Below are 25,784 nucleotides of genomic sequence, written 5' to 3'. Positions count from 1 at the left end.
AATATCTGGAGATAACTGTGGGGTCAGGAGAAGGCTTTTTCCAAAATGAAAGAGATTGCAGCAAATTTGTGTATTTAGGAGAATTAGTTACTAGAGAAGGGACAGTTGTTAATGAAGTGACTTTAAGAAGGTCACAGGGGATTAGGTATAATATGCAAGTGGAGAGTTTAGCCCTACGAAGGTGCATGGACAGTTCACTCATAGTCACAGGAAGGAAAGCAGCTTGTGAAGGTGGTGGATAGATAATGGTGATGGGAACAACTGAAAATTCTCTCCATTGCTTTAATTTTGTTCTCAGCAGCAGGGAAGCAGACTTATTTGGTAATAATAGTGGAAAGGAGTGAGTGAGAAGAGAGGAAAAGGACTGAACTAGTTACTTAGAGATGAATAAACTAGGGAAAAGGAGTCGGATTTTTAGGTTACTTCTAGGAAAATGTTAGAGTTGAGTGCTTTTTTCCAAGGTGAAAGAAATAATTTAACAACCAATTCTCTGCCTTAATGATTGTTTTCAGAAAGGTAGTTTATTATTCCATGTATTTAATACTTAAATAAGAACAATAAAGGAGCAAGCTGACTTATTTAAAACACATGGCCATTAGTACAAAACTATATAGATTATAAGAAAGTTTAAAAATATTAATGAAAAGATGTTAAATAATACGTGACAAAAAACAATAAAACTGTTAGGATCAATGATAGTTTGTCACGCCCTCATTGTTTGGCATTTTTTCTTTTTATGTTATTATATGTTTGTTTACTGAAGTAACAAACGCAAGGGAATTAAACTGTAGTATTTCACCAAAGGTATAATGAGTATTATGAAATGAATAGATAAATACTACAAGCATACTCCCGTTAAATTTTTTTCACCTATGGACGGAATGAACATTACTACGGGCATTTAGCACACACTGTTGCACAGATGAACATTAAAAAAGAGTATGCAATGTAAATTTGTAGTTTCCACATTGGGCGGCCTCTTGGTGCCTACCTTTGAGAGACCCCTGATTACAATGCCATTTTAACAACAGGTTTGCCGAACTCAACAAAAAAAGTAGGTATCGGTTCTGCCGAATTGCTGAATCTCACCACTGTAGGAATGAATTAGTAAAGTGAAAAATTGATGACGTAGGGAGAGAGACTGTACATTTCCAGCTGTTAATGGCCATGTGTTTTAAATAAGTCAGCTTGCTCCTGTGGTTTATGTTTATTAAGATTAGCTACAGTTGGATTTAACAGAGGATGTAGTTCTACCAGGCAAATAGGACATAGGGTTAGAGGGACAAGAAAGGTGAGAAGATACTTGCAGGAGTGATTGAAATGCTGGACCACGGATATAAGGAGAGAAAGAAGGACAGTGGTGAGTAAGGGACAGTAAAAAAAAAAGGAAACAAATGATAGAAATATTAGCAGATTTACTACTAAAAAATGGATAATTACCAATACAACTCCTATAGGAACATACCCAGCATGTTACTTGTGGATGTAAGGAACAGTACCTACCACCTGGCTGGATAAGTTAGTTGGAGCATTGTCCTGGATTGTGTAGGTTGCTGGTTCGATTTCCCAGTCAAGTTACACACAGGGGCAGCTCGATGTTCCTGTCTCTGTCTCTCACTGCCTCTCAAAACAAAACCAAAAGCAAAATAGTACCTACCTGTTTATTACTAGGAAAGATTGTTTTCTGGATTCATCTTCACGTGGTCAAAGGGTAATTTTCGACAATTGTGAAGCATTTCGATAATTGTGAAGTATCTGTTTTCTGTTTTTTATTTTTATGGAGATTAGAGAGACATCGTTTTTTTCTTCTAAATTTTTCCATTGACTTGAGAAAGAACGAGGGACAGTGAGAGAGAGAGAGAGGAGGATGAATTCGTTGTTCCACTTAGTTGTTGCATTTAGTTGTGCCTTCACTGATTGCTGCTTGTGTGTTCTCGGCTGGAGATCAAACCCGGGGCCTCCGTGCACCAACGCTCTGTCCACGGTGCCGCCCAGCCAGAGCCTAGAGAGATTTCTTTCAAAGTAAAATTTTTCTGACTTTAGGGAGAAAACTGTAATGTCATTTAAGACATAATATAAGCCATAGATTTTGCCAATTATTACTTTTATGAAAGTTCTTTTCTTTCCTTCTTGATTTAAGATTCAGTGTGGGATCATTTAATATAATTAACTTAATCTCTTTATTCTTTAATCTGAGACAGTGTCTCAAACATTCTTTGTATTTGTTGACATTGAATTTTGAAGAGTACAATCCAATCGTTTTGTTGATGCTTTCTTTTTATTAGATTCAGGTTTTGCTTTTGGGACATGTATACTAAGTGAATGATGAAGTATCCTTCTCACTTTGTCACATTATTAGTGGTGATAACTTCAATCATTTATTTGTGGTAGTGTCCTTTGGATTTCTGCAGTTATTATGTTTCCCTTTTGTGTTTAATAAGTAATCTGAAGAGACCACCTACATATCCTGTTTTTCTTTTAATTTTAGTAGCTGTTGATGATTTTTGTTTTAATCGATTATTAATATAATGGCTGCAAAATAGTGATTATCTACCTCTGTTCTCTTATATTTATTAGTTGTCATTCTTTAAAATGAGTATTCCAATTTCCCCACCCACTTATTATCAGATGAACTCATTGATTTTTATTTTGTGCATGAGAAGTATGTGTGGCTTATAAATATGGCTTATTTGTAATGTAGTATATGAACTATATATATTTGATTTATATATACTGTAACTGATATTCATGCTCAAATTGTTCCATATTTGGTCCATGGAAGCCCCTTCAAACTGGCTCCTGTGACCTTTTGACATGTCTCCATTTTTTTTTTTTTTTTTTTTTTTTACAGAGACAGAGAGAGTCAGAGAGAGGGATAGATAGGGACAGACAGACAGGAATGGATAGAGATGAGAAACATCAATCATCAGTTTTTTGTTGCAACACTTTAGTTGTTCATTGATTGCTTCCTCATATGTGCCTTGACCTTCAGCAGACCGAGTAACCCCTTGCTCGAGCCAGCGACCTTGGGTCCGAGCTGGTGAGCTTTGCTCAAACCAGATGAGCCTGCGTTCAAGCTGGCGACCTCGGGGTCTCGAACCTGGGTCCTCTGCATCCCTGTCCCATGCTCTATCCACTGCGCCACCTCCTGGTCAGGCCATATTTTTTTTTAAGAATTTTTTTACTTTTTGGCACAGCCAGATGTTTCAGGCTTATCTTGTACTTTCCCTGTCCCTTCCCTGTTGTCCCAGTAGAGCCTAAACTCTATGTCGATCAGGCATCCCTGATTTGACTTCCCTGTGCAGCGGGACATTCCTGCTGCTATATCAGCAGGCTGGCAGCCTCTTCGAAACTACTCTTGAGGCCGCTATGCGGATTCTACTTACCGGTGCCGACACTAACTGCCACCGGAGGAAAGACACAAGACCGACACACAAAGTTAGTTGCAAGAATCACACAGGCAGTTTATTACTCACAAATCCTTTTGGCATGCCTGGTTACAGTTTAAGGGGGCCCGGTCGGCGTGCTCCTCTCGGCTGCCTTTGGTCAGAGCTCAGAGCAGCGTGGAGACAGTCCATGTTCACATTGGAGTTTGGGCGACTACCTCAGCAGGGGCCCCACAGCTTTAGTATCTTTTCTGGCCTACACCTTCTAACAGGTGTCAATCTACAAGATTATTTTCTCAATCTACCTTCTAACAGGTGTCAATTTACAGGATTATCACCTTAAACCACCTTTTTGGTAGTTCCTTCAAGGGAGCCCTTTTTATGTTAATCTACTGAAATGTTACATCAAGCCATTTTTAAGATGTTCCTAGGGAAGCTTCTTGTTTATGTTAACTTATGGAGTTATGACACCAAGCCACTTCTTATCTATGTATAACTTCACACACACACTAACTGGGCCCTGCTCGAAAGTCAGAGTCTGTTTATCACATCTGCACACATAATTCCTATCCAGATGGCATAACTTTATTTAATTTCCTTAATTAATTTTAATACTATATCTTAATTTTATATATCTTCCATATTTTTTATATTTCTATATATTTAACTACTATAACATTATATTACTACAACACCTGGAAGCATCCATTTCTTGAAGGCACTCTGATGACTTTTAGTGGGAAATGGTAATTAGAAACCAAGATCTTGGCACTAATTAGGCTCATTGGTACTGTTCAATTTATAAGTTTTAATTATTCATTCATCATGTTTCTATTTCAGTTTGACATCACGATGTTCTACTTTCCTTTCTCTATTCCATATTGTATCCTTCTTTTCCATAGAGAAAACCTAGTTCCCAAGAACTTCAATATTTCTCATTTGCTTCATTTTATAATATACAGAAAATACATTAGAGCTGCTACACCTACAATTACAAAAAACCTTTTGGGGTTCAAGATATCTTTGCAATTCTTTTTTTTAGACTGAGAATATGTAGTGAACATATTGTATTTGAAGGTTTTCTTCAGAATAATTATATTAATCATTTAAAATATAATTTGATCTGTAGCTTCTATTTGTATTCAGTATAAGCATTTCTTTTCCTCTTTGCTTATTCACATTATTTTTCACAGACATAAAACATTTAGCGTAGTTCCAAAGGCAAGCTATACAATGTGTACTTAGATTTGTCTCTTTTCCCAGTTTTTTTCTCTTTTAATAACCAATTTCATTTATTTTTTTAAATTTATTTATTTTTTTTTTATTTAAGTGAGAGGATGAAAGATAGACAGACTCCTTCATGTGCCCTGACTGGGATTCACCCAGCAACCCTTGCCTGGGGCCAATACTCTACCCATTTGGAGGCCATGCTGGCAACTGAGCTATTTTTAGCACCTGAGACAGAAGCTCCAGGGAGCCATCCACAGTGCCTGGGCCAGCATGCTAAAATCAGCTGAGCCATGGCTATGGGAGGAGAAGAGGGAGAAAGAGAGAAAAGGAAGGGAAGAAGCAGATGGTCACCTCTCCTGTGTGCCCAGACTGGAAATCAAGCCCAAGACTGCCACATGCCCTGTTGACGCTCTACCACTGAGTCAACTTGCCAGAGCCATTTCATTTCATTTAGGTTTCTGGTTTGTGCTTCTGTTTGTTTGGTTTTTTTACATAAATAAGTAGATACATAAATATATATTTTTTTAGAATTTTACTTTGAAAGTTCTATTTTTTTGAAATGAATTTTTATGAAATATTTACTTAGTATAGGTTTTTGTTAAACAAATCAGAGTGCTACTGTTAATTGGTTACCCTAACAATACTTATACCTATTATTGAAGGAAATAGGGAAAGAAATGCCAAAATTTTGAATAAGTTTTTATGAAACTAGAAATTAATGTTGTTAATTCATACAAGCTCAGAAATTTATTTCTTGGTAACATAACCTGAATAAAACCTTGACTTTTATTTCTGCATTTTGACGTGATACCATCTATGTTGAAAAATATTCTAAAAATATTTTAGAGTTCACAAAATGTTGGTAACACATCTATATTTAAATGCCACTAGCTGTCTTAGTACCACAGCAAATATTTTGTGATTTGAAGAGAATGATACTATAGAAACATGATAAAGGATTTTAGGAAAAGCATGTCAAGGGGGGAAAAAGCAAAACAAGGGGGGGGGCTCAGAGGCAACAATATATAAGAAAAAACACAATTTATCTTGCCAGAAACAGCACCTCTTCCCAGTCTCAGACAAGCTCCGCCTCCAGAAAAGCCAATTCCAGCGTTGGGAAGTGGCAGGATCGATATGGGAGAGCCGAGTCACCTGATCTAAGGTAGGTCTGCTTTCAAACATTGGGTACTCCCTGATGTTCAGGTAAAGCGTCAGTGTTGTTTTGTTTTGTTAGTAAGATAATACCTGTTAATTAGACTTTGCTATATTTTTACTCCCAAATTAGGATTTTGAGTATAGTATTAAAGGTTTAAGTTACTTTATAAATCAGGTCTAATCACCTACTGTCATGCTTCTTATCTCTCCAGCCTTTTATCATATAATATAAATTGCATAGAACCATGCAAATGGCTTCTCAATAAGTATTTTTTTCTTCCCCCTTGCTGCAGGTTTAATTATTCTTTTTTATACTACAACTTACTTAAAAATCTCTGGGTGCTTTTCACTATTTGCTTAAGAAAATTTAAATTCTGAGTCAGTATGTAGCACTCATAAAATTGGACTTCACTGATTGTTTCCAATCTTTACATCCCACTGCAGTGCATGAACCTGCCATTTCCTAAGTGGGTCTACCAGCTGACCTAGGAAGTGCTATTTCCCTTATCGTTGCTATGCTTTTACGCATGATTCACCCTTCATAGAATTTTGGTTTGTGTTCTAAATCTTACAAAGTATACAGTCTTGGATGTGTATTGTAAACTCTCGAAGCCTATAAAATGGGAATAATAATTTCTACCCTAAGGGATGTAGCGAGAAGCAAGTATGTTAGGGTAAGTAAGTGCAATGGCAACAGTCATCAGTCTAAGCAGTTATATTTTGCTTGACTTAGAAGTATAGACTAAGATACCTTTGTAATTTACCATTTGAAGTTTTATACAATGATGGTATATTTGGAATGGGAGAACTATTATGTTTTTGTTATAGAATTTTAAGCTTTCTTCCTGGGCAGCTTGATGTTATATGCTTTTAATTATTTTCATTTATAGACTTTTCCATATGTAAATTATGCTCAGATGTCTTTAAAAGAAAAGCAGGGGGACAAAACATCAGAATTTTATTGTTTTAGATTTTTTATTCTTTGGGGTCTTTATTATATAGGCCTTTACAAGTATTAGAAATTTCTAGGTAACTTACTGTGATAGGATTTCTTGTTAGGAGAGAATAAATTAAGTCATTCTCAAAAATGGGTATATGTCTCAAAGTCAGAAATATTTTCACTTTTTAAAGGCTGTCCAATACTATAAGTACAGTAATTCATACAGATAGAAATGTATAGGGTGGGGCAAAAGTAGTTTTACAGTGTAAAACATTGATTGATCTTAGTTTTTAAAGCTAAAATTCTCCTTGAAGAACCAATAGAAATTTCAAGGGTTATTTTAAACAAAGAAAAGTTAGATCTGACAAGTGTGGAGCAGAGTCAGTGAATCTTTTCACCTTTAATACTTCTATGGAACCCAAAAGTTTTTAACAACAGTGCTAATAGTATAATTTTTATATAACAATTAATTTTATTATTTTAGCACAGTGCATAAAGAAATACTGGATTTATATTTAATGTATTCAACAACATGGACAGCCTCTTACTGACCCTAAGAGTTTTCATTTTCATGATGCTCCTGTTGATAATAAGTCAGTAGCTATCTTTGTATATAAAGAATAACTACTTTCTGCCTGACCTGTGGTGGCACAGTGGATACAACTCAACCTGGAACACCGAGGTCGCCAGTTCAAAACCCTGGACTTGCCCAATTAAGGCACATATGGAAAGCAACTATGAGTTGATGCTTCTCGCTCCTCCAACCCCCCTGCTTTTCTCCCTTTCTCTCTCCTCTCTGTAAAATCAATAATCTTTTTTTAAAAAAAAACAAACTACTTTCTTAACGTTGACCAGCAATTTTATGCAAAAGTTATCTCATGTCACCGGCTACTTTTTGTAATTGAGTATGAAAGTGAAACAATAAACGTCAGTATACTTTATTTATACATAATGAATTTAAATGAAACTTTGTACATATCTGCTACATATTATATTTTATGCATATTATGTATTTTAGGGGTTTTTTTTGTGTGGTACACTGTATAGCAGTAACCTACGTGTAATGGTACACAACATGTCTTGCAAATATATCTGGTTTTGCTGGTTTCCTTTTGAAACACACACTTTACACGTTCTAGTTGGATTGAACATGACGAAGAAAGATTTTACAATATCCTTTACATATCCTTGATATGTATGTTTAAACTGCGAGTAGTTAGAAAATAGTCCAAGTTTAGACGGCTCGACACTCTTGATTGTTTTTGTTTACTGTTGTATTCGAGTTTGCGTTCTCACGCCTGGAGGAGTGGGAAGAAAAGGAGTCTGCATGAGAATATAGAACGGGGTGCTGTTCATTGAACTTCGACCCTCAGAGTGAACAGTCACAAATACAATAATCCTTATTACCCTGAGTTTCAAAACTTAAAATAGCTAATGCAAGTGCAAACACAAGTTAACTCGTGAGCGGTCAACAATGTGTTAAATTTGCAGCTGTTTCATGGTATATTAATTAGGTTCGGTTTTGCACTTGTATGATTTTAGGACAGTTCCCTAAAATCTTTAGGCCTTTATTGCCACATTTGTAAAATGATAGGGCTGGCCTGTGTTATCTGGAAGGCTCTTTTTATCCTGAAATTCTTTATTTTCTGGCTAGTCCCTGATTTACATGAAAAATGAAATCTGAGAAATTAGGGAATTTGGCCAAAATTTGTGGCTAATTAAGAGGCGAAGTCATGGCTAGAGTCCTACATTGTCTTCATTTCATATCTCCAGTTTAGGAAAGTTGACTTGCATTAGCCGAGATATAGAATTACTTTAAAAATCCATTATTTTTAATGTAATTTTAAACTTTGTGGTTTTGTGGGATTTTTTGCTAATATTATTTTAACATCAGGAATTTCTTCTTTATCAGTCATTTGACTTAGGATTTTTTTATTTAAAATAGTTGTTTTTGATACAATAATTGAAAAAAGATGACTATGGCCCTGGCCGGTTGGCTCAGCGGTAGAGTGTCGGCCTGGCGTGCGGGGGACCCTGGTTCGATTCCCGGCCAGGGCACATAGGAGAAGCACCCATTTGCTTCTCCACCCCCCCCCCTTCCTCTCTGTCTCTCTCTTCCCCTCCCGCAGCCAAGGCTCCATTGGAGCAAAGATGGCCCAGGCGCTGGGGAAGGCTCCTTGGCCTCTGCCCCAGGCGCTAGAGTGGCTCTGGTCGTGGCAGAGCATCGCCCCCTGGTGGGCAGAGCGTCGCCCCTGGTGGGCGTGCCGGGTGGATCCCGGTCGGGCGCATGCGGGAGTCTGTCTAACTGTCTCTCCCTGTTTCCAGCTTCAGAAAAATACAAAAAAAAAAAAAGAAAGAAAGAAAGAAAGAAAGAAAGAAAGAAAGAAAGAAAGAAAGAAAGAAAGAAAGAAGATGACTAGTTTACAGGGAAAATATTAGTTCTCATATCTGAAAATGATACATTTCAGTGTTTATGCTATGAAACCTCCCCCTGCCCCCCCCCCAAAAAAAAGATGCCTTGGAAACCAGATTTTGTGATTAGTTTCAAGGAATGTAGGTAGTATGATTTTTTTTTTCTTTTGAGAGAGGCAGGGAGAGAAAGACAGGAACATGCAGCTGCTCCTGTATGTGCCCCGACCGGAGTCCACCTGGCATCCTCTGCACGGCAGGATGACACTCCAACCAACTGAACTATCCAGCCGGGGCTTTTTTTTTTTTAATTGATTAATTTTTAGAGATGGGAGGGGGAAGGGAAGTATTCCTTTGAAGTATTACTTAAGTCTCTGTAAAGAGCAATTAAACAGTGGTTGAGATCATTTTCTTAAGTTACTGTATTTGTTTGAGACGCAAACTTATACTTGTACCTCTTAATTTGTTTAAAACTGTTCTCAAAGTTTGTTTAATAGTGCTTTTTGAGCTAACTGTGTACATACAATGGCATTTTATTGGTGCAGGTTTGTGTTATAAGTTCAGTTTTGTAACTTATAGTCACTAAGAAGATTGCACTAATTTTAATGAAGTAAGAAAATTGAAATTGGCAATGTGAATGATTACTATGCTTAAACTAATGTTCAGTTTATTTCTCTTTTGTTTCCATTTTATAATATTTAATTCTGTTTCTCTTAGGTAATTAGTTGTAGATTCTATGTTGTTTTTTTAAACTTGTTTATCAGTGTCAGTGCTTTTTAACTGATTCAGACTCTTGAAAGAGGAGTAGTAAAATTGTTTTTCAGTGTAGAACCACTAAAATATTTAAACCTGCTTGCTTTCTTAAAATAAACAAACATAAAACTTATAGTAATAAAACTAGATGTTGAATGAACATTGCATCTAGAAGAGAACTTTTCATTTGTTCTTGCACTACTTACTACTATGTCTTGATGAAATAATGTACCAAAAAGATGTGCCTGTACCTTCATGGCATTTGATTGAGGACTCTACATGTTTCTGTATTGTGTAGCTTGTAAGATTTATGTGATTAGACACATGAAGGCCTTTGTTTATTAATTTATTTTTAAATTAAATGTTATTGGGGTGATGCTGGTTTCAGGTGGTCAATACTATCACACATTGCTGTTTACCAGTGCCCCCCACAATCAAGTATTTGTCCATCACCATTTATTGCCCCCATACCCTCCTTCATCCCTCCCCTTGGCAATCACCACACTGAAAACCTTTATTAAAAAAAAAATCACTGTTGCCTGACTGCCTGACCTGTGGCGGTTCAGTGGATAAAGCATCGATCGACCTGGAATACTGAGGTTGCTGGCTCGAAATCCTGGGCTTTCCTGGTCAAGGCACATACGGGAAGCAACTACTACAAGCTGATGCTTCCCTCTCCTCCCTCTCCCTTTCTCTCTCTGTCTCTCTCTCTCCTCCCTTTAAAACCAGTAAATAAAATCTTTAAAATAAATTTGCTGTAGAATATCTTTTCCTACCAATGATACATTTAAAAATGAAATTAAATATGACAGGCAATACTTTATTCCAAGCTCTGCAAAAAAGTGAGTACATTTGACTGTCCAGTGAACACATTTATGTATTTCAGTAAGTCAAATTTTATCATCTTTCACCGTTAGGTACTTGGGAGTTTTTATTTGTTTTTATTATAGCTTAAAAAGTAAAGTCAGGCCCCAAATTAGCTTAGAAAATACTTCTTGCTGAATAAGAGAAAGGTTTAGGAGTTGGTCTTACCTGAGCCTAAATCCTGATCCTGGCACTTCACTACACAAAAGAGCATCTTTCCATTTTCTGTGAAAATAAAACTAAGTGGACTTACACCTTACTTGCAACCTACTTGTGAATTAAATAATTTCTAAGCCTGTGAAAGCACCTCTTGGAGAGCACCCAGTAAGTGTTAGCTCCTTTTGGATCTCTGCACTCGTCATAGGCTTTCTCAGCCTTTTTAAACAAAGCACTGATAGAAAATCAGTTATATGTTTTAAATTCTGTGATTTTACTTTTGGTCATATATTACTTTTCTAGACAGGAGTTGTGATGAATAGATCTTCATGTAAAAAATGGGACATATTAAGTTTTCTTATAAACTAGGTATACACTATAGAGTAAGTTATTCTTGTGCTTTTGAAAGTTAAAAAAAATACAGAAGCAGTACTGTCAGTCCGTAAAACTAAAAATCAATATAAAAATATGTGTATGTGATAAATGACATTCTTACCTTCATTATCAGACTTTGATGGTATGATTTTATATTAATATATATATATTTAGTAAGGGAGTTAAACATTGATTTTTATCAAGTACTTTAAGTTTTTCCTAGAAGAGAGCAAATATATGTTTTTTTCTTGGGTATGTAGTCTTCAACTTTGACTAATATTGGAATTAGCGGGTGAGCTTCAAAATTTAATGATGCCGAGGCCCAAAAGAGACTCCCAGTTTAAATAGTCTGGAGTGCCCCCGGGCATTGGTATTCCTAAAATCTCCCTAGTTGATTACAATATGCAGGCAAATTTGGGAACCACTGATTTAGAGACTAGATTCTGGGCTGGCATAAAGATTAAATTCAAATGTTAATTGAGCATCTTGGATTATAAAATAAAATTATTTAGCTATAACAAGAACTGACATTTTCATAGTATTTCACAGCCTCTCGGATCCCTTTCCTGTATATAATTCTCATTTAATTTATATTCTTTGTCTCTTTGAAAGTCTTTTTGTTGGTAACCACTATCAAAGGTGGATTGTACTTTTTTCTGTTGCAAACAGATTGATAGTCTATTGCCAAATTGGAATCCTACACATAATATTCGCACATCCTTTCTCTGCTTACATTCTTCCCTCCATCTAAAATTCCTTCCCTTTTCATCCTATGTGTCTAAATCTATACTACATGTTTTTCAAAGTTCATCTTTTTTCTAGGAGCTTTAAAAATGTTTTACCAGTTTTCCGTGCAGAATCGTTATAGCCATCTATTTAGATGTCTGAGTTACATATTTATACCGACGACATCTGTCTTTAACTTAGGTGTATGAAATAGCTACATTCTAGGGGTTTTTTCCTCCTAGAGAATATGCCCTAGAATATCTGTGTCCAGTTCTTAATAGAAGCCCTGATATGAGAAAGCAACAATAGTATAGATTTCTGGAAGAATATGTGATTCATTTTTTTAGAATAGTGGTTCTGAACTGTCTTTAAAATAGTAACCCTTTTAGAAATTTTCTGCAAACTGTGGACTCTTGCCTGAAAAGTACATGCATACACATGTGTATATTTAGGTTCAGGGACCTCGTGATTTTTCTGTATCACATGTACTCTAGTTAAGACTCTTGCTCTAGCCTGACCTGTGGTGGCACAGTGAATAAAGTGTCGACTGGAACACTGAGGTCCCTGGTTTGAAACTCTGGGCTTGCCTGGTCGAGGCACTACGGGAAGAAACTGCTACAAGTTGATGCTTCCAGTTCCTCTCCCCTCTTTCTCTCTCTCTTTCTCTCCCTCATTCTCTCTCCCTCTTTCCCTCTCCTTCCTTTCCCTCTCCCTCCTCTCCTCTCTCTAAAGATCAATAAGTAAAAAAATCTAAAAAAAACCCAGCACAACAAAAAAACTCTTGCTCTAAAGTATAATTACATTCTTAGATCTAGCCTAACAGTTGTTAAGAGGGCTGTATACTCAGACCACATTATTTGCTTCCTGTTATTAAATAAATTGCTTTTATTGCATTGTGCATTATTGTTATGCTTCACCCAGTATCGAGGAATATTTTGAGAAACAGCCCTGTTTTATTGTAGTAATAATATTGGAGACTTTTCTCCTATTTTAGTGTTTTCAAAGCATTAGATTGTAATCCATTAGTGGGATGTGAAGTCAGTTTGGTGGTTTTGACCACCAAATATTTCTTGGTTTTGTATTGTTTATTTTTCTTTTTCTGTTATACTTAAATATTTATAAAATTATATTTTATTTTAATATTACTTTTTTATAGTATTGTTTCATGAAACTAAGTTTTTTATACAATATGTATGTATTAGATTGCTGTGCCAAGTATTTCTTTTTTTTTGGTATTTTTCTGAAGCTGGAAACGGGGAGGCAGTCAGACAGACTCCCGCATGCGCCCGACTGGGATCCACCCGGCATGCCCACCAGGGGGCGACGCTCTGCCCATCTGGGGTGTTGCTCTGTTGCAACCAGAGCCACTCTAGCGCCTGGGGCAGAGGCCAAGGAGCCATCCCCAGTGCCCCGGCCATCTTTTGCTCCAATGGAGCCTTGGCTGCGGGAGGGGAAGAGAGAGACAGAGAGGAAGGAGAGGGGGAGGGGTGGAGAAGCAGATGGGCGCTTCTCCTGTGTGCCCTGGCCGGGAATCGAACCAGAACTTCCGCACGCCAGGCCGACGCTCTACCACTGAGCCAACCGGCCAGGGCCTGTGCCAAGTATTTCTTAAAGAACTGTGTTTTATGGTCTAAAAAGTTGAAAAACTGTACTCTATCATACTTGCTCTTAAGGTAGACTTAGGTAAAAATTTTTGCTGTTTATTTTCATCTATAAAATAGGAAATAGTTGCTTCCTCATAGGGTTATTATGAGGAGTAAATACAGATGGTCTCCAACTTAGTAATGGTTTAGCTTCATGATTTTTTGACTTTATGATAGTGTGAAAGGGATATATAATTAGTGGAAACTATACTTTGAATTTTGAATTTTCGTCTTTAATGTCTTCCTGGGTTAGTGGTCTGTGGCAACATACTCTCATGCTGAGCAGCAGCGGTGAGATGATTTTGCCCAACTGTAGGCAAATGTAGGTGTTCTGAACACACGTAAGGTAGGCTAAGCTAAGCTTTGATACAATGCTCGGTATGTTAAGTGTATTAAAACATTTCAACTTAACGATATTCTCAAGTTATGATGGGTTTATTATAATATAACACCATTGTAAGTCAAGGGGTGCCTGTGTATATAAAGTGCTTAGAGCAGTACTTTTCTATCACATAGTAGAAGCTCAATAAATACCAGCTGTGGCTCTGGCCAGTTGGCTCAGTGGTAGAACGTCAAACTGGTGTGTGGAAGTCCCAAGTTCAATCCCCGGTCAGGGCACACAGGAGAAGCTACTATCTGCTTCTCTTTACCTCTTCCTCCCCTTTATCATTCTCTCTCTTGCTCCCCCTCCTGCAGCCATAGCTAGAGGAGAAGGGGAGGAGAAGCAGATGGTAGCTTCTCCTATTAGAGTGTGTTAGCCCTGGCCACTGAGGATGGCTCTGTAGAGTCTCCGCCTCAGGTGTTAAGCAATAGCTCGGTGGCAAGCACAGCTTCCCCCATGGGCAGAACAGTAGCCTCAGATGGGGGTCGCCTTGTGCATGCAGGAGTCTATCTCCCCTCCTCTCAAATAAATAAAAATAAATAAATACCAGCTGTTATTATTACCAGGAAAAGCAGTCTTCAGAGATAATGCTTTGTTTTTACACATTAAATTTTTGTTATTAATTAATGTCCTTTATTTTGGCTGTTAAAAAATAAGCTCAGAGATAAATTTATAACAAAAGATTAATAACTAACCTTTTGTTTTTCTCTTCCCTTGGCTCTGATTTTGTCACTTTTAAAATTTTCTGTTATATCTCTGTAAGCAGCCCTCATACCTTTCAGGAACATCAGAATCATCAGTATGGACATTTAAAAAATTATTTATTGATTTTAATGAGAGAGGAAGGGAGAGGGAGAGACAGAGACAGGAACATCAAGCTGCTCCTTCTATATGTGCCCTGACCAGGGATCGAACCAGAAACCTCTGTGCTTCGGGACTATGCTTCAACCAACCAAACTATCTGGCCAAGGCATGACATTTTAATTTAATTATAATATCATACGTTTTCATATTCATTTGTGCCAGGAGGAAAGATAGAGGCTCTTATGAACATTCACTGCCTGTATTACACTGTAGATTAATGAAACTGTAGATATCACTGTGATTAGTTTGTGTCTTTCAGCTTTTTACTCCATGATTGAATCCAGTGTAGGGAAGAGAATTTTACTGATTTAGGGAGAGAAGGAGAAAAAGACAGGAACATCACTCTGTTCCCTTATGTGTCTTGACTGGGGATTGAACCTGCAACCTCTGCACTTCTGGATGCTGCTCTAACCAACTGAGCCATCCAGGCCAGGGAAAAGAATCTTGATAGCTGTATTAGCTTTCTGTCTTATTGAACAAAATTTTAAAGCTAGCTAAACTTGTGCATTGTGGAAATCAATATTCTTTTCTGTAATGTGGCATCAGAAAACGTTGAATTCCATTACTCCTCTGTGTTAATATGTGCTTTTTGTTACTTTAGTACTATATAAACTTATGTATTTGTCATAAGATGTTTCTAAACAAAATGCTAACCATCACAATTCTGATTAAGTTAAATTAACTTGTATGGTAAAAATGCCTGACCAAGGAGGCGTTATTTTTATGGAAACGTAAGGAGTTGAAAATTCTGGACTCCCTCTAGAGATATGGATTTTTTAAGGATAATTTCTCATTTTTATGTTTTTAGAAGCACAGTATTTGCCATTTTGAATCTTTAGTAATTAAAGAATCCATTTAACATTGAAAAAAATAATTAGACTTCTCTGATCATATTTAAGATAAACTTTAAGAAATAAGCATTCCCATATGCTGAAGAGTTTTTGGAAGCAAAAGTTCTTAGAAATCCATGGTGAAAGGTTATAGGAATATTCCCTCCAGCACAAAAATTATAGTATTGTATGCAGCTTTAATTGTTGCCACTTTTAACAATTTGGAGAATTTGTAATCCAAATTTCAAATCCAAACAAATTTGTGAGACTAGTAGTTCTTGATGGTAGTACATTTAAAAAGATAGAGAAAATTCAGCAATTAAGAATAGAAAAGAATGGAAAAGGAAATAGAAATGAAGATTTTTACAGTGAAGTCTATGTGACAATAAATGGTGAGGGAAATCCTGGCCTCAGACTACAAACCTTTTTTATCTGTTGGAATCTGAAATGTGTGCATACATCGGAGGGCTAGTGGCATGTGCTTTGATGTGAAGTTTATAGTGGTCATACTTTTATAATTATTTTAAGTTTTGGAGAATAAATTGGAGCAATATTTATGTTAAAGGTATTGTATTTGGATTTTTCTATATTGAAGGTTAAGTAATATCGCTGTTGGTCTTTGAGATCATGAGGCAGCCTAGGAAGTCAGTGACTCAGGCATAAAATCAGAAAGGCTTGAACTTTAAAAAAAAATTGTATTAAATGTATAGAGGACAGAAGTCTTAAAATGGGGCCAAATGGTAAGTAGGAATTAATTGTGTAAAGACATTTCAAATGCCATTGTTTTTGTGATCATAAAATTATGGGATTTTTCAAGCTTGGCTTGAGACAAACTTGTCCCATTCCTTGATTTTCCAGAAGTCTTATATTTCTCAAAGACCAGTTATCCTGCTGGAAGGCAGCATGACTCGAAGGAATCTGTAAGCTTTGGAATCAGACGCAGGCTTGAAAGTTAGTTTTGCCATGTAATTGTTACTGAGGTCAGTGATATCACTTGGGGCTCTAGCTTTATAATTTCTAACAAGAACATGGTAGTTTTTTAGGTTAAGTGTTATTGTAAGGTTTAGGTAAAATATATATGCATTCAACAGATGGTAACTGCTGTGTTTAGTCATGTTAGAAACCTTACTTGGATGACTGTGGAAGGATTAATGGTACTTTAGTTGTTTACTTTTATAAAGGTTGTTGTGTTGTTTTGTTTTGTTTTGTTTTTTACAGAGACAGAGAGTCAAAGAGAGGGTTAGACAGGGACAGACAGACAGGAATGGAGAGATGAGAAGCATCAATTATTCGTTTTTCGTTGCGCATTGCGACAGCTTATTTGTTCATTGATTGCTTTCTCATATGTGCCTTGACCGTGGGCCTTCAGCAGACCGAGTTAAACCCTTGCTTGAGACTAGTAGTTCTTGATGATAGTACATTAAAAAAGATGGAGAAAATCCAGCAAGCTGGCGATCTCATGGTCCCGAACCTGGGTCCTCGGCATCCCAGTCTGACGCTCTATCAACTGCGCCACCGTCTGGTCAGGCATAAAATTTTAAATTAGAATTGTTCATAACTGAAATGTATTCAAGACAAATTCATCTAATTTGCATTTACTTTTTATTGTTTATTCCTACAGGTCATTTCTGTATCTTACTAAACATACATACTTTAATAAAGTCCTTACTGTACTAAACGGTTTTTCTTAAAAAGATTTAACTTTAGATTTTCCTATTGAATTTGCAGGAAAGTATCCTCTGTGTATCAAAATGAATATTATTTCTTTTCAGGTCTCTTTTAGGGCATTTCTAAGTTTTTGTAATAGACGTGTGCTATGTATTATAATTATGGTGGCCAAATTATTTTATTTTCAATTGTTTAACATTTGTTACCTGATTTAATTCCAGAAGTATAAATTCAGTTGGATAGTATTAAAAATAGTAAATTTAGAAGAAAGCCTATAAAATACTTAAATTAAACATGATCATTATTGGATGGGTTGGTCCAAGCTTATTAAAAAGATTTAGTATTTATCACAATGCAAAGTAGGGATATCTAATTCAGTGAGATAATTTCAGTGTGTATTCTAATCTGATTTTATTTTAAAGTATCTTGCAAAGGGTTTTAGGTTTATTTCTCACCTGATATATGTATTATTTTTTTAAACTTCTTATTAGGTGAAAGTGGATTCAATTTTTATGTTACAGGAGATTACCTGGGGCAATTGATGTTATTGGTCAGACTATAACCATCAGCCGAGTTGAAGGAAGACGACGGGCAAATGAAAACAGCAACATACAGGTTTAATATTTTTAAAATTATTTTTTTAGCTGAAAAATTATATGCATGTTTCAATTGCATTTATTTGATATATATTCATAGTGCTATGCTATGGTGTTAGGGACTACAAAAAGATTTAAAATGTGGAGTCAATCACCCTTTTATTATGAAAGCTATTCCATTTAGAATGTATAACCTTTAAGTTGTTTTTAATGAGATTTCCCCCCCTTGTTATAAACATAATACCGTATATGGCTTTATTGGACAAAAAGAGGGAAATATGGGAAAAATCTAAAGAAAAAAAATGAAACCACTGATAATTCTACCACGTAAAAATACCACTTTTAATATTCTGGTACATCTCTTCTTTCTCACTAAGCAAGATTGGAATACTAGTATATTTTTGTGAATTCCCCCCCCCTTTTTTTTAAATTTGAAATTACCACTTGCATTTTTGCTTATTCTTAAAATATAACCTAGGCCCTGGCCGGTTGGTGCAGTGGTAGAGCATTGGCCTGGAGTATGGATGTCCTCTGTTCGATTTTCAGCCAGAGCACACAGGAGAAGTGCCCATCTGCTTCTCCACCCCTCCCCCTCTCCTTTCTCTCTGTCTCTTCCCTCCTGCAGCCAAGAGTCCATTGGAGTAAAGTTGGCCTGGGCGCTGAGGATGGCTCCGTGGCCTCTGCCTCAGGCACTAGAATGCTTGTGGTTGCAATGGAGCAATGCCCAAATGGACAGAACATTGCCCCCCAGTGGGCTTGCCTTGTGGATCCTGATTGGGCGCATGCAGGAGTCTGTCTCTGCCTTCCTGTTTCTCACTTCAGAAAAAATATAAAAACAAAACAAAACAAAAAAAACAAAAATCTCTTCATGATAGCTTTATTTTATGGATATGTCGTAATTTATTTAATGTGTCTATATTTGGAGGAAGCAAATTTATAAGCCCTTTGTTTTCAAGTGAAAGAATGAAAAGGGATGAGTGATTAGTAACTGTGATAATTAAAGTTAGAACTCAGCAGCCCTGTCCTGTTGGCTCAGTGGTAGAGTGTCAGCCTGGTGTGTGGATGTGCTGGGTTCAATCCCCTGTCATGGCACACAAGAAAGGCACCCATCTGCTTCTTCACTCCTCCCTCTCTCACTTCTCTCTCTTCCACCACCCAAACCCGCAGCTATGGCTCGATTGTAGCTAGTTGGCCCCGGGTGCTGAGGATGGCTCCATGGCCTCCGCCTCAGGCCTAAGAAGAGCTCAATTGCTGAGCAACGGAGCAGTGCCCCAGATAGGCAGAGCATCACCCCCTAGTGGGCTTGTGGGGTGGATCCTGGTGGGGGCACATGTGGGAGTCTGTCTCTGCCTCCCCTCCTCTCACTGAATAAAAAGAAATAAGGGTGGCAGGTGTACAGTTCTGTAATACATCATCTATATATTGTGTTGGGTGTTTACCACCCCAAGTCATGTCCCTTTCCATCAGTATTTATTCCCTGCTTCCCCCAATCCCCTTTCCCTTATAATCCCCATATGTTTGTCTGTGCCTGTGAGTTGTTTTTTGTTTGTTTGTTAATCCCCTTACCTTTTTGCCTAGTCTTCCAACCTTCTTCCCTGACAGCTGTCAGTCTGTTCTCTGTGTCAATGAGTCTGTTTCTACTTTGTTGGTTTTTCCTTTTTATGAATACTTAAAAAATGTCCAAAGTGTTTTTCATTTTTATTACCTTTAATAAATTAATCATGAAAATGTTCTTTTTAGCATCTTTAAAGGAAAATCATTTTTAAATGAAGGTGGTTTTCTCTTTTCCACACCATTAAAATGCTATAATTTCTTAAAATAAATCTGTCCCCTTCATTAAAAAAATAGCTTATCAGCATATGCTTTACAAAAATTACATAAATTTAGGAAAAGTTAATGAATGGATTATATGGTTAAATGATATTCTTTAGCTAGTAAGGATTTGAGAAAATATATAACTTTATGCTGCCTCTTTCTATATTTCTTCAATGTGTTTACATATTAGAATCCCAAGTTACAAAGGTCACATACAAAAAAGTTATATATCTGTCCCTTCTGTACTTTACAGTCTCTCACTTTGCAACCTGGTGATGACAGGCTCTGCTACAATGGATATCTGGTTCTGCTGCCATGTTAATTTCTTAATGCTAGTATCTGGGACTAGAGGTTACATTGCTTTAATTTGAAGTCTTTAACTTCAGTTGGGTAACAAATATAATACTTATTACATTATAAAGTACTTAATTATCTCTTTTTAGACTTTTTATTAATTACTCTTTATTCAGATTTCTTTTTAATAATGATTCAGTTGTTTGTTTTAGGCTTTAAATGTTTCTAAGTGTATATTCATTATGTGTATATATACACAAACATCACATATAGAAAATTAGTCCTGCTTCCTCAAAATTTGTCTATGTGAATAAAACTTTTTACTTGATTCTTAGAGTAACTGAAATTAATTTAATGAGTTTAATCATAAGTAAGAACATTTATTCATCTTTTTTTAATTAGCTGTGCTCTAATTTTAGGTTCTTTCTGAAAGATCTGCTACTGAAGTAGACAACAATTTTAGCAAACCACCTCCGTTTTTCCCTCCGGGAGCTCCTCCCACCCACCTTCCACCTCCTCCATTTCTTCCACCTCCTCCAACTGTCAGCACTGCTCCACCTCTGATTCCACCGCCAGGTAAATAGTACATAAGACATTTGCTTTTGAAAAAAATAATCTATGACTCTTTTTTTTTTCTTTTCAATTTAACAATTAAATATATGTATCAGAAGATAACATCTTTATTGAATGCGTTGCATTAAAAGTAATACATAGGAAATTATGTTGTCTTCAGTAAATTCATACTGAAATAGATATGTATATGTCTTGCTATTTCAGCATAGCAGAGACAGTATTCTAAAATAGAGAAAAAATGTACAGATACTAAACTTATGATCCAAAAATCTGATTGTATTCCCCAAACTAAAGTTGCTAATTGTATAAGGTCATATTGAATTATAAACTATGTTAAATTGTTTCGAGAAAACTTTAAAAAATACTTCTAGAATTGGAATAGGTAAAATATATATATATAAATATATTTATATATTCTGTGAAGAGATTTTTATTATTATTATTATTTTTATTTTATTTTATTTATTCATTTTTAGAGAGGAGAGAAAGAGAGAGGAGAAAGAGACAGAGAGAGAGAAGGGGGGAGGAGCTGGAAGCATCAACTCCCATATGTGCCTTGACCAGGCAAGCCCAGGGTTTCAAACCCACGACCTCAGCATTCCAGGTCGACACTTTATCCACTGCGCCACCACAGGTCAGGCAAGAGATTTTTGATATAAAAATCTCAGACTGGTCGTCTTGTTTATTTGTATACTGGTTTCCTTTTAGGAGACTACTTCTGGTTGCCAGGTACCTGGTATTTACTTTTAAATGAGACAGAAAATTAATGTAAATTTTATTGTATTTTTAGCCACTTTTGATAATGTATTAAAAACTAAATAGTGCTAATAGAAAAAAATTACAAATAATCCTCAAATTTTATACTGTCAGCCTTTTATTTATTTATTTTTTTTATTTTTTTTTACAGAGACAGAGTGAATCAGAGAGAGGGATAGACAGGGACAGACAGACAGAAACGGAGAGATAAGAAGCATCAATCATTGGTTTTTTGTTGTGCATTGCGCACCTTAGTTGTTCATTGATTGCTTTCTCATATGTGCCTTGACTGCAGGCCTTCAGCAGACTGAGTAACCCCTTGCTCGAGCCAATGACCTTGGGCTCAAGCTGGTGAGCTTTTGCTTAAACCAGATGAGCCCGTGCTCAAGCTGGCGACCTCGAGGTCTCGAACTTGGGTTCTCGGCATCCGAGTCCGATGCTCTATCCACTGCGCCACCGCTTGGTCAGGCCTGTCAGCCTTTTATCCAGTAGCCTTTATTTTATTCCCAAATGGTTTCTAGTATTTCTCCCCCTTAACCAATTTTAGTGAAACTAACAAGATTGATTGAGATAGTAATTACTTTTTTTCTAGGGCAAATATTTGTAGTCAATGATAAAAATTAGCTATTAGTCCTAATCAGAATTCTTTGTGTAATAGCTTTTTAGGTTGTAATATATGTCAGTTTATACCTAAGAGCCATGACCACTCACTCAGTTCATATTTACAAGAGATTGTCTTTGTTTTAAGGTGACAGTTATGTTCAGAGTATATACAAGGCAAATAAAGGGTCTGAAAATGTCCTTCCCTGTAGTATTCTTGTAACACAGGGGGATTTTCAGATTGACAGTTGGTACTGTCACCCAGGCACTTACCAATCAGAATACTGGCTTTAAAAAACACTGTGGCTACATAGAAACATACTAGACATTTTATTTATTTTATTTTTTGTATTTTTCTTAAGTGAGAAGCAGGGAGGCAAAGAGAGAGAGACTCCCGCATGTGCCCAACCAGGATCCACCTGGCATGCTACCTGGCAATGCTCTGCCCATCTGGGGCATTACTCCATTGCAACTGGAGCCATTCTAGTGCCTGAGGCGGAGGTCATGGAGCTATCCTCAGTGCCCAGAGCCAACTTTGCTTTAATGGGGCCTTGGCTGTGGGAGGGGAAGAGAGAGAGAGAGAGAAAGAAGAGGGGAAGGGTGGAGAAGCAGATGGGCGCTTCTCCTGTGCCCTGGCCAGGAATCGAACTCGGGACTTCCACATGCCAGGCCGATGCTCTACCACTGAGGCAACTGGCCAGGGCCAAAAGCCACATTTTAACTTATCATTTACCAAAGGACTACATGATTGTAGTATGTCTATTGAGTTTGTTGTAATTTATATCACCTTAAGAATCATAAGCAGCCAATGAAAGAAAGCTGTGACTCAGGGGTCTTTTTGTTAAGTATTGCCTTAATAAGTAAACTCTTTTTCTAGGAGAGACCTTAGGTTTTCTTTGTGCTTTGTTGAGAAATATGAAAAGAAAAAAAACTTTTGAGAATTAATTTAAATATATTTTAATTTTTCCTTTGTTAACATTAGTTTAAATGCATAAGTTTTTAAAACTATGGTGTATTTTTTTTTTAGATAATGGGACAAGTAAGTAATGATATATATAGAACTCAATATTTGGTGTGCTACCAGTTTTTTAATGAATAGGGTGATTATACATCCAGATTTGTGTATAACATCCCTACTTTATAATTTTTATCCTAATTATTATTCACTCAAATGCCCTGTTTTAGAGGATAAAATTTGTAGTCAACTCTATAATTGGCTCATAGCATAAGTAGATAGTTACTCCTTAGCAATGATAAGGTGTGATAGACAACATTCATTTAAAGGATATTTACTTTAGTGTGGTTTCATGCTTTCACTGAGTAATAGTAAAAAATAATTTATTGAATGCTTACCATTGAAGACATTCTTCTAAATACATTTGTATTAACAATCTTATTCTTGACAGCATCAAAGTAGATGCTATCATAATTTTACAGATGAGGAAATTAAACTCAAAGAGTTTAAGTTATAGCTAGAAAGTAGGAGAACCAGAATTCTAACTCAGGCAGTTTTGATTGAAAGCCTATTAACTATGTTGAAGTGAATCATTACCTGTGTCAAGAAGGCTATATTATTGGATTGTGTGTATTCACCCTAATAAATTGTCTTAGAGGCTTTTCTTCCCCAAGTATTTCCTTGATGTTGAAGTGTATGCACGTGTGTGTGTGTGTGTGTGTGTAGGGAAGTTACACAGGAATCAGATTTTTTTTTTAAAAATCCAGTTAACTTGAGATATTTATTTGCCTTATTTGTGTAGAAGTCTGTGTTTACTGAACAAATTAGTTTTGAAATAGTTGTTCACTAGAAGAAAAATTATGAAATTGGAAGAATTGATGTTATAGGTTATTTTTTTATTGTGGTAAAATATGTATATATAACATGGTATTTATGTTTTTAACTAACATTTCATAAATGTTACAATTCAGTGACATTAAGTACATTCACAATGTTATGTAACTTTCACTAGCATTTGCACCTAAAACTTTTTTATTATCTATAACATAAAACTTTGTATTTATTAAACAAGCACCCCTTCCTGCTTACGTCTGTCCCTGGTAGCCTCTAGACGTTTTTTTCTCTATGAACTTCCCTATTCTGGGTACCTCATATAAGTGAAATTATTCAATATTTATTTGTGTATGGCTTATTTTGTTTGTTTTAAAAAATAATCATAAGCAAACTATATTCAACCTAAACTATGTTCAACCAATATTACATTTTATGATAGACTTTTTTAATTTAGTCTTTTAAATGTTAATATACTTCAGTGACTTTTTATCTTCAGTTTTCAATAATGGAGTTTATGGACAGAAAGCAAATTCAGTTTAAACTCATTTTTTGTTACATTAATATTAAGGCTCATGTGACTATGGTTCTGTATATCTTGGGAACAACTGAAATCTAGCTGAGGAGTAGAATTTTGCTACCTCAAAGATTCTCTTTGCTTTACTGAGATGCAGCCCAACTAGTCTGGACCACAGACAAGTCATCTCTACTCTAAAGTTGGATTCGGGTTTCGCTGTTTATCTAGATTTCAAAATGTGTAAGCTGCGTTTTAGAAGGAAGTAGAGTGTCTCCTAAAAGATTGTCAAGTCTTACTACTTATCTAGTACTACTACAAATTATATGAACTTGAAAATCTTGTTTATTCCTTAACTATCCTGATTTTGGGTTTGAGAGAAAAGCAACTTACATCTAGAGTTGTCTGCATTCCCTCCAAGGCCTCCTGTGTCTTTGCATTACTTTTGTTAGCAGTCTGGTTCCACACAGTGGCTTTGGAACCTTTTGGTCACAGACTCCTTCGCTCTTAACAATTACTGCAGATCCCAAAGAGCTTTTGTGTATGCATGTTATATCTATTTTTTGTATTGGATATTAACTGATAAATTAAAATATTAGTTTAAATACTATTTTAAAAAATACTCATACTCATTACAGATGAAGATTATGAAAACATTTTCTTAAAAAATAGCTATTTTTCCAGAACAAAAAACATTTAGTGTCAACAATGGCATTATTTTAAACTTATGGAAACTCTTTACTGTGTGTGGCTTAATGGGAAACTGGACTCTCCTTTATGTTTCTGCACTAAAACTGTTGTGAGTTTACATGTCATGTAGCCTCGAGCAAACTTCATTGTACACCTATAAGAGAATGAGGGTGACAGTGGCAAGTGACATCTTTGTATTTTTATAAAAGTAACGATGACCTTGCAGATTCTTAGAAGGGTCGTAGGAACCCCAGGAATCTCCAGCTGACATTTTGAGAACTGCTGCTTTGGCAGAAGGGTGGCCTATATTGGATGAATATTTATAGCACATTTGAGGAAGTACAATTTTGTCTCTTTAATTGATAATCTATTTTATGAATATAGCATTTATTAAGCTAATTTTATAGTTCCATGTTCCTTTTTGGTCCTATAGAGCACGTCTGCTTATTAACTGATGTTATTTGCCAAAAATGTAAGCAGTTCAAAAATGTATCTTAGAAAAGTATCTTTGCAAAAGAATTCCTTGAAGTTCTTGAGAACTGCACTCATTTTCTCTTTTATTGTGTTTTTCTATGTTAAAAAAACAACAAACACTTAGTCTATTGTGTTTTTAATAAACTCAAAATAGGGACTAATATCTTTATGTGTAAAAGTAGTATATTCTGGTATAATTAAAAATTAACTTAAATGTAAGTTTCATAGAAATTAAAAGCTTCTTTTGAATGGTGAATTTCAGGGTGTTGATTTTTGAATGTCTTCGTTGCTAGTGGATACTCCCT

General features: G+C 36.0%; 1 protein-coding gene across 8 annotated transcripts in view; it reads left to right on the top strand.

The window, feature by feature from the left end:
- The window catches only part of FIP1L1 (factor interacting with PAPOLA and CPSF1), an 80,579-nt gene that overhangs the window by 30,174 nt on the left and 24,621 nt on the right, over positions 1 to 25,784 (top strand). For all 8 annotated transcript variants that reach the window (XM_066233601.1, XM_066233600.1, XM_066233598.1 and 5 more), the window contains 3 exons: positions 5,671 to 5,778; positions 17,903 to 17,996; positions 20,506 to 20,662. In XM_066233601.1, the coding sequence (XP_066089698.1) occupies positions 5,671 to 5,778; positions 17,903 to 17,996; positions 20,506 to 20,662 (359 nt within the window). The remainder of the gene's footprint in view (positions 1 to 5,670; positions 5,779 to 17,902; positions 17,997 to 20,505; positions 20,663 to 25,784) is intronic.

The sequence above is a fragment of the Saccopteryx bilineata genome, chromosome 5, assembly GCF_036850765.1.
Source record: "Saccopteryx bilineata isolate mSacBil1 chromosome 5, mSacBil1_pri_phased_curated, whole genome shotgun sequence".
Taxonomy (NCBI): Eukaryota; Metazoa; Chordata; class Mammalia; order Chiroptera; family Emballonuridae; genus Saccopteryx; species Saccopteryx bilineata.
This window is presented reverse-complemented; position numbering and strand designations above follow the sequence as displayed.